The sequence below is a fragment of the Electrophorus electricus genome, chromosome 18 (assembly GCF_013358815.1).
Source record: "Electrophorus electricus isolate fEleEle1 chromosome 18, fEleEle1.pri, whole genome shotgun sequence".
NCBI classification, from domain to species: domain Eukaryota; kingdom Metazoa; phylum Chordata; class Actinopteri; order Gymnotiformes; family Gymnotidae; genus Electrophorus; species Electrophorus electricus.
This window is the reverse complement of record NC_049552.1, coordinates 1,778,766-1,789,003: the sequence shown is the minus strand read 5'-3', so window position 1 is coordinate 1,789,003 and position 10,238 is coordinate 1,778,766. Positions and strand designations below refer to the sequence as shown.

Here is a 10,238-nt window from a genome sequence, read left to right as displayed (position 1 = left end):
TTCAAGCATGACTGACCTTTCGTATGATGAATGGGAGCTGGGAAATGTCACTTGTGTTGGGAGTGACCTGAATGCCGTGTGCCGTGCGAGACACACTGAAGAGGGTATTCCGTTTCACGCCAATCCCCCACAATCCCTCACGGCACTGCAACACATTCCCTCTCTGTCATTCCAGGCAGTTTCTGTCTTTCTGAGAGCAATCAAAGTTCTACATTCTGTGGTTCAAGGTTTGTTCCTAAGCTTTTGCTTTTCAGTGTACATTTCAAACCTTTAAACAAGCCGTGCCTGATGTAAGACACGTCACACAGGGGCCCTGGGTCAAACCTGTCAAACACTGTCACATTCTGAGAGACGCTGGAGACACAGGATAAAAGACGAGAACTAACCAATCCAGATTCATCTGAGCACCTCATGAGCCAGGGCTTTAGGCTCGGAGGATTGTGTGTGATCTCACGCTTCCCTGGGAGTGTATGAGTGGATAGAGAATAAACACACAGAGCACGCTGGGCTCATTCCTGCCACCCAGATCAAGCACAGTGCCTAAAACGCACCGTCGTTACTGAGTCTGTCTTTGGTGCAGCAGGGCCCCAGGCTGATCTGGGATCAGGCAGTGGCAGGCAGTGCTGTCCTGTCAGCCTCAGGACTGGAAACAGGACTGTTCCCAGAAACCTCAGCATGCACTGTACAACATATTAACCAGTTACACCGGGAGGGTTAGCGCACGGAGGAGGATTCTCCTTGTGTGACGTTATATACAAACATATGAGACATGAAGGACAGTGACATGGAAAAACGCAAATTCCTGTAAATGCTACCAGTTGGAGGACAAACTTCCTGTTAATAGCAGTGATTGTGCAGAGGAGATGGGTGAACTCACACAAACATCTACACCAGAACATCTCTACACACACCCATCTACACCAGACCCTCCCTACACACAAACATCTATACCAGACACTCTGTACACACACTCTTCTATATCACTCTCTACACACACTCATCTATACCAGAGCTTCTTCACACACACTCATCTACTCCAGGCAAAGTTAATCCAAAATGACTGTTACAGTAGGAGCAGTGAACCTCTGCTACACTAGGGAAATGAAAATCCATTTGTACACCGGAAGGTATGTGTGATGTGTGTGTGTGTGTCTCTGTCTGTGTGTATGTGTGTGTGTGTGTGTGTGTCTGAGAGAGCGAGAGAGAGAGAGAGTCTGTATTTTGTGAGTGTGTGTGTGTGTGTGTGTGTGAGTGTGTGGTGTGTAACAGAGAGAGAGTGTGTGTGTGTGTGTGCGATATCCACTCAGGGTTAAAATGCTACTCGAAGCCTTAGAGGCATGTAAAGGAATTGGCAAAGCAGAGAAGACAGATGTAGAGAAACAGCAGAGACGACAGTGTGAATGTGTGTTGGTTGAGAGGGTGTGTGTGTTTACGACATGGCTGACAGCGTGGTGGTGTGTTGGCAGAGAAGGTGTGTGTGTGTGTGTTTTAGACACAGCTATGTAATGTGTAAGCTGGGGACTGTGCTGTTGGTCTAGAATGTAAATGAACTTAACAACACTTTGACCCTGAAGTCAAATCACTGTAAAAACCTCCTCTCTCATTCTCCCTCTCTCACACACACACACACACACACACACACTTTGATACCATCACTGTCCTTCCACAGACAACACAGATGGTATCTCTTAATTACACTATCACTTTAAACACCTCTGGCTGACTGACAGTGGCACTAGCAGCAAACACTGCTCGTGATTTAAACACATACGCTGTCTCCGTCTGCTAATGCCCTGCCGCAGGACGGTAACGTGTGTCCGGGCCGTTTGTCCTGTGCCACCCTCCCAACCCAGGGTCCAGCTGTTGGTTTATAGTGCTGTAATAGTGCCTGTCCTGTGAGCCACAGTGAGTGTGGCGTAGACCAGCCTGTTAGGAACAGAATGTTAGAACATTAGAATCAGTCATAGAAGCAGCCATGGCCAGCCTTAGAACCACACTGTTAGAACTAGAATGTCAGAACCACACTGTTAGAACTAGAATGTCAGAACCACACTGTTAGAACTAGAATGTCAGAACCAGCCTGTTAGAACCAGAATGTCAGAACCAGCCTTAGGTCGAGCCTGTTAGAAGCCAGTCTTATGTGTTATGATGTACACTTTTAATCAGAACGGCCAGGTCAACTTCAGCAGAGGTCAAACACGTCTTTCAGATCATTGTACCTATAAAATCACCAAGTACTGCATGGAGAAGCAGCCCGGTATCGGACAGCTACTGTAATCCAGCCTAGTGTTTGGGATTTAAGACCTCATTTGGTTTAAGTATGGCTGAGATTAAGAGCAGAGTGGCAGAAGCAGAACCGGGTCTGTCCTTTATCAGAGAGGCAGGCACTGCTTAACAACTCGGCTGAACACTGAACAGAACCTAATGAGTCATGTCACAGGCTACAAACACACTGATAGAGGTGTCAGTTAGGGCTTCAAGGAGGCCCTACAGCAGCTAAGAAGAAGAGAGGAGGAAGAGGAGAGGAGAGAGAGAGAGAGGAGGGGAGGAGAGGGGAGGAGAGAGGGGAGGGGAGGAGAGAGAGGGGAGGAGAGAGGGGAGGAGAGGAGAGGGGAGGGGAGGAGAGAGGGAAGGGGAGGAGCGAGAGAGTGGAGGAGAGGAGAGAGAGGGGGGAGGGGAGGAGAGGAGAGAGAGGGGAGGAGCGGAGAGGAGAGAGAGAGGGGAGGAGAGGAGAGAGGGGGAGGAGCGGAGAGAAGTCTCTTGGGAGTGCTTCTCTCAGTAGGTTTGAGTGGCTGTGGGGATCTGTAGCAGTGTGGCTGGGCACAGAGAGACAGAGGTGGATCCAAGGAGCCAGTGATTAAACAGAGAGAGAGAGAGAGAGAGAGAGACAGAGAGAGAGAGAGGGAGACAGAGGGGGAGAGAGAGAGAGAGAGAGAGAGAGAGAGAGAGAGAGAGAGACTGTGTGTGTGTGCTTGTGTGTGAGTTACAGAAAAGGACAGGCAATGAAGCACAGTCATGATGAATGGGAGGAACTGTAAAGAATGAGGAAGAACTGCTTTTTTAGACACAGAGCTGATGTTATAACCACTTATACGGACAGAGCTGATGTTATAACCATTTATATGGACAGAGCTGATGTTATAACCGCTTCAACAGACACAGAGCTAATGTTATAACCACTTATATGGACAGAGCTGATGTTATAACCACTTATACGGACAGAGCTGATGTTATAACCATTTATACGGACAGAGCTGATGTTATAACCGCTTCAACAGACACAGAGCTAATGTTATAACCACTTATACGGACAGAGCTGATGTTATAACCACTTATACGGACAAAGCTGATGTTATAACCGCTTCAACAGACACAGAGCTAATGTTATAACCATTTATACGGACAGAGCAGATGTTATAACCGCTTCAACAGACACAGAGCTAATGTTATAACCACTTATACGGACAGAGCTGATGTTATAACCACTTATACGGACAGAGCTGATGTTATAACCATTTATACGGACAGAGCTGATGTTATAACCACTTCAACAGACACAGAGCTAATGTTCTAACCACTTATACGGACAGAGCTAATGTTATAACCATTTATACAGACAGAGCTAATGTTATAACCACTTATACGGACAAAGCTAATGTTATAACCACTGATACGGACAGAGCTAATGTTATAACCACTACAACAGACTTCAACAGTCCAGTGATGGTTGGTGCACTGTGTGTGTATGTCCAGTGATTGTTGGTGCTCTGTCTGTGTGTGTGTGTGTGTGTGTGTGTCCAGTGATGGTTGGTGCTCTGTGTGTGTGTCCAGTGATGGATGGTGATCTGTGTGTGTGTGTCCAGTGATGGTTGGTGCTATGTGTGTGTGTCCAGTGATGGATGGTGCTCTGTGTGTGTGTCCAGTGATGGATGGTGCTCTGTGTGTGTGTCCAGTGATGGATGGTGCTCTGTGTGTGTGTCCAGTGATGGATGGTGCTCTGTGTGTGTGTGTGTCCAGTGATGGTTAGTGCTCTGTGTGTGTGTATGTCCAGTGATGGTTGGTGCTTTGTGTGTGTGTCCAGTGATGGTTGGTGCTCTGTGTGTGTGTGTCCAGTGATGGTTGGTGCTCTGTGTGTGTGTGTCCAGTGATGGTTGGTGCTCTGTGTATGTGTGTCCAGTGATGGTTGGTGCTCTGTGTGTGTGTGTCCAGTGATGGTTGGTGTTCTGTGTGTGTGTGTCCAGTGATGGTTGGTGTTCTGTCCTGGTCTTAACCTCCACCCAGTGTAGTCCCCCAGGGGTCTGTGGTATCTAACTGACAGTATGATGGGTGTTATTTGGCAGCCGCTTCTGATAGTGTGTGAGTGACGTGATTTCTGATGTAAAAGCTGATTCCTGTCTGTAAGGAGTCATTGAGTTTGAGAAAGGTGTTTATAAATGTGACAAATAATACAAATAAAGTATTTTTAAATCAGCTTTACCAGAAAGACAAAGATGGATGAAGGCAAACAAAATCAAGCACGTTGGGAAATTAATCTGCACCAAGTGCTCTGGCAGGATTTACTGCTCTGCAATCTGATGGATTACAATGCAATTCATTTCTTAGGCATAACAAGCATTCATATAGGCAGACACTCAAAACCCCCCACGGGCTGTTTCCTCTGAAGAAGGGCTGTAGAGTTCCCTGTCCTACATACCTTCACCATTCAGAAGTCAGAAGGCTAGCCAATGATATCACCAGCACTAATGCTACATTAATAAGTTAGATATCACCAGCACTAATGCTACATTAATGCATTAGACATCACCAGCACTAATGCTACATTAATGCATTAGACATCACCAGCACTAATGCTACATTAATGCATTAGATATCACCAGCACTAATGCTACATTAATGCATTAGATATCACCAGCACTAATGCTACATTAATAAGTTAGATATCACCAGCACTAATGCTACATTAATAAGTTAGATATCACCAGCACTAATGCTACATTAATGCATTAGATATCACCAGCACTAATGCTACATTAATGCATTAGACATCACCAGCACTAATGCTACATTAATGCATTAGACATCACCAGCACTAATGCTACATTAATGCATTAGACATCACCAGCACTAATGCTACATTAATGCATTAGACATCACCAGCACTAATGCTACATTAATGCATTAGATATCACCAGCACTAATGCTACATTAATGCATTAGATATCACCAGCACTAATGCTACATTAATGCATTAGATATCACCAGCACTAATGCTACATTAATGCATTAGATATCACCAGCACTAATGCTACATTAATAAGTTAGATATCACCAGCACTAATGCTACATTAATAAGTTAGATATCACCAGCACTAATGCTACATTAATGCATTAGATATCACCAGCACTAATGCTACATTAATGCATTAGACATCACCAGCACTAATGCTACATTAATAAGTTAGATATCACCAGCACTAATGCTACATTAATGCATTAGATATCACCAGCCCTAATGCTACATTAATAAGTTAGATATCACCAGCACTAATGCTACATTAATGCATTAGATATCACCAGCACTAATGCTACATTAATAAGTTAGATATCACCAGCACTAATGCTACATTAATGCATTAGATATCACCAGCACTAATGCTACATTAATAAGTTAGATATCACCAGCCCTAATGCTACATTAATAAGTTAGATATCACCAGCCCTAATGCTACATTAATAAGTTAGATATCACCAGCCCTAATGCTACATTAATAAGTTAGATATCACCAGCCCTAATGCTACATTAATAAGTTAGATATCACCAGCACTAATGCTACATTAATAAGTTAGATATCACCAGCACTAATGCTACATTAATAAGTTAGATATCACCAGCCCTAATGCTACATTAATAAGTTAGACATCACCAGCACTAATGCTACATTAATAAGTTAGACATCACCAGCACTAATGCTACATTAATGCATTAGACATCACCAGCACTAATGCTACATTAATGCATTAGACATCACCAGCACTAATGCTACATTAATGCATTAGATATCACCAGCACTAATGCTACATTAATGCATTAGACATCACCAGCACTAATGCTACATTAATGCATTAGATATCACCAGCACTAATGCTACATTAATGCATTAGATATCACCAGCACTAATGCTACATTAATGCATTAGATATCACCAGCACTAATGCTACATTAATGCATTAGACATCACCAGCACTAATGCTACATTAATGCATTAGATATCACCAGCACTAATGCTACATTAATAAGTTAGATATCACCAGCACTAATGCTACATTAATGCATTAGATATCACCAGCACTAATGCTACATTAATGCATTAGATATCACCAGCACTAATGCTACATTAATAAGTTAGATATCACCAGCACTAATGCTACATTAATGCATTAAACATCACCAGCACTAATGCTACATTAATAAGTTAGATATCACCAGCACTAATGCTACATTAATAAGTTAGATATCACCAGCGCTAATGCTACATTAATAAGTTAGATATCACCAGCACTAATGCTACATTAATGCATTAAACATCACCAGCACTAATGCTACATTAATAAGTTAGATATCACCAGCACTAATGCTACATTAATAAGTTAGATATCACCAGCGCTAATGCTACATTAATAAGTTAGATATCACCAGCACTAATGCTACATTAATAAGTTAGATATCACCAGCCCTAATGCTACATTAATAAGTTAGATATCACCAGCACTAATGCTACATTAATAGGTTAGATATCACCAGCACTAATGCTACATTAATGCATTAGATATCACCAGCACTAATGCTACATTAATGTATTAGATATCACCAGCACTAATGCTACATTAATGCATTAGACATCACCAGCACTAATGCTACATTAATAAGTTAGATATCACCAGCACTAATGCTACATTAATAAGTTAGATATCACCAGCCCTAATGCTACATTAATAAGTTAGATATCACCAGCACTAATGCTACATTAATGCATTAGACATCACCAGCACTAATGCTACATTAATGCATTAGACATCACCAGCACTAATGCTACATTAATAAGTTAGATATCACCAGCACTAATGCTACATTAATGCATTAGATATCACCAGCACTAATGCTACATTAATAAGTTAGATATCACCAGCACTAATGCTACATTAATAAGTTAGATATCACCAGCGCTAATGCTACATTAATAAGTTAGATATCACCAGCACTAATGCTACATTAATAAGTTAGATATCACCAGCCCTAATGCTACATTAATAAGTTAGATATCACCAGCACTAATGCTACATTAATAGGTTAGATATCACCAGCACTAATGCTACATTAATGCATTAGATATCACCAGCACTAATGCTACATTAATGTATTAGATATCACCAGCACTAATGCTACATTAATGCATTAGACATCACCAGCACTAATGCTACATTAATAAGTTAGATATCACCAGCACTAATGCTACATTAATAAGTTAGATATCACCAGCCCTAATGCTACATTAATAAGTTAGATATCACCAGCACTAATGCTACATTAATGCATTAGACATCACCAGCACTAATGCTACATTAATGCATTAGACATCACCAGCACTAATGCTACATTAATAAGTTAGATATCACCAGCACTAATGCTACATTAATGCATTAGATATCACCAGCACTAATGCTACATTAATAAGTTAGATATCACCAGCCCTAATGCTACATTAATGCATTAGACATCACCAGCACTAATGCTACATTAATAAGTTAGATATCACCAGCACTAATGCTACATTAATAAGTTAGATATCACCAGCCCTAATGCTACATTAATAAGTTAGATATCACCAGCACTAATGCTACATTAATGCATTAGACATCACCAGCACTAATGCTACATTAATGCATTAGATATCACCAGCACTAATGCTACATTAATGCATTAGATATCACCAGCACTAATGCTACATTAATAAGTTAGATATCACCAGTGCTAATGCTACATTTATTACATTTACAACTTGCATGAAAGATGTCTAGCGGCTCGTGTGTTTTTAGGGAAATGCCATAATCTCTCAGAAATCCTCATAAATGAATTTAGGCTACTGGACATGACCTAGTACAGACTTAGGTCTGTTAATAACCACACAGTCGATTCAGTTATTACAGCAACCTCCCTTCAGTCGCAAGTCATATTTTTGGCAGCAATAAAAAATGAAAATCATATCGGATAAACTTTTTCTCATCGGATAAGAACTCTTCTTACGGTTCAGTGTAGATTGCTACACTATGCAGACTGTGTGTAATGCCAATGTGACAGACTGTCAAGGGACTTGTGACTTGGATTTGATTAAAATGGATCACACAATAAGTCTGAGGTAAACCTGAGGTGAACAGAAGAGAAACTGAGTCCTTCTCGCACAAGTGCTACCTGAGAGAAGAGGAGTTCAGGTGAACGGCGTTCCTCAGGTACATGCATTATGAGGCGATGTCATTCTTCCGGAGCGGTTTGGTGGACGTTTGGATGACCACAGCCTCCCTGAGCCTGAGCTGTAAGGGGCGTCGTGCCAGGCCTCGCCTGCAGGAGGCACATACACCCGATCCTCTGCACGGGAGTCACGGGGCAGAGACCAGCAGGAGGCACTGTGGGTCCCCTCCGACTGACCCTTGTGTCTACCCACCCTGCCTTCCTCTGCGGCAGGTGCCGGAGCTGTTGGGCTGGGCGTGGTAGTACAGCTCTAGCTGGTTCCTCTGTGACTGACTCCACCCCTCGAGGCTGGACACGCCCTCGGAGGAGGCTCCACCTCTGCCAGGCATGTCTCACACTTGCTGGAGGTCACGCAGGACGCCCGCACCTCCTGCGTCTGCCAGAAGGCATAAATGGCGAAGCAGGACAGCTTGGCCACGCCTACCTCCTCCACGCCACTGCCGTCCCGCCGCATAGAACATGACGCGCACCCGAGTACACCCACCGCGTCAGGACAAAGGCGGAGCCCTGCGGAAAGGACTGGACAAGCCGCCCGGGCCTCACCAGGTCTGGAGGGATCTCCCGCACGGTGGACAGGGTGCCATAGCTGACCAGCCGGGGGGCGGCGTGCTCGGAGTACCACGAACGGCTGGGTGTGGCATCACGTGCTGGAGTTGTGCATGATATCCTGCCCTGCCTCTTTTAACGGGAAGTAATCAGCGTCTCGCACCTGGAAGGTGACAGGGAGGATCATGGGATGTGGAGGAACGGGCTGAGATGCCTCAGATACTTCCTGACTCTCCCACTCTGCAGAAAAAAATATCAAACAAACAGACCATAGTAACCTCAGAGGTCATCCATGGGCGCTCACAGTCATTACTGATGGTCAGGGGTCCCACTTAGCCCACCAGAAAACATTCCACATTTAATCAAATTTGAATGTAATCAAACATTTAAAATCTAAATAAATACAGCACAACAATGTAGCCGAATTTCGATTATATAATCACACAATAAAATAAACACTGAACATCTCTGTTGTTTTGGTTTATGTTTCTGTTCTGGGTCAGAGGTATGGAGGCCACTTCACTTGTAGATGGTCCAGCTTCAGGATCTTTCATTGTGTTTCTAACCATTTAGCCATGACGTGTAAAACTCATACAAGACGACAAACATTTCCGATTCAGTCATGTGACTGTATACTATGCTAGACCAATCAACAAGCTCAACCTAAATGTTTTATTTTTGTAAATCATTTACATAATATGTCACATCAGAAATTTTGCTGATTGAAATATCTACGTACGTATAAAAAAGAAAAAGGTGGGGCCTGTGGGCTGCAGGTGGAAAGCCACCGCACCAGGTGACGGGATGGGAGAGAGCAGATTACTGCAAATTAGCACAACATTATCAGAAAATCAGTCACTGCTTTCTGTGTATCCGTCTCTCTCTGTCTCATTCCGTTTTTAGAAGAAGCACATCCTTTATTCTCATTTGTACAGTGTCCAAAAGTGACTAAGCAATTCTGTGATATGCTCCATATATTTCCGTGCAGAGTAGCCTGCATTTCAGAGGACCACGACAGGGATTTACATCTGAGTTACGGAAAAACATGGCAAGACACAAACAAGCCGACACAAAACAAAGCCTTTCAACTTACAGACATTTGCACCTCACGCCAACAAATGCACTCGGTTTCCCTCCTAGGACAGTAAATCTATCAAATAAACATTAG

The 10,238-nt window shown here is 43.0% G+C and overlaps 1 protein-coding gene across 1 annotated transcript in view; it reads right to left on the bottom strand.

The window, feature by feature from the left end:
- The window catches only part of LOC113591564 (transmembrane protein 132D), a 37,336-nt gene extending 27,657 nt beyond the window's left edge, over positions 1-9,679 (bottom strand). Inside the window, 8 exon segments of the mRNA XM_035536449.1 lie at positions 8,468-8,587; positions 8,589-8,665; positions 8,668-8,828; positions 8,831-8,937; positions 8,939-8,995; positions 8,997-9,116; positions 9,118-9,310; positions 9,637-9,679. Of these exon segments, the coding sequence (XP_035392342.1) occupies positions 8,468-8,587; positions 8,589-8,665; positions 8,668-8,828; positions 8,831-8,937; positions 8,939-8,995; positions 8,997-9,116; positions 9,118-9,310; positions 9,637-9,679 (878 nt within the window).
- Between the last annotated feature and the right edge of the window lie 559 nt (positions 9,680-10,238).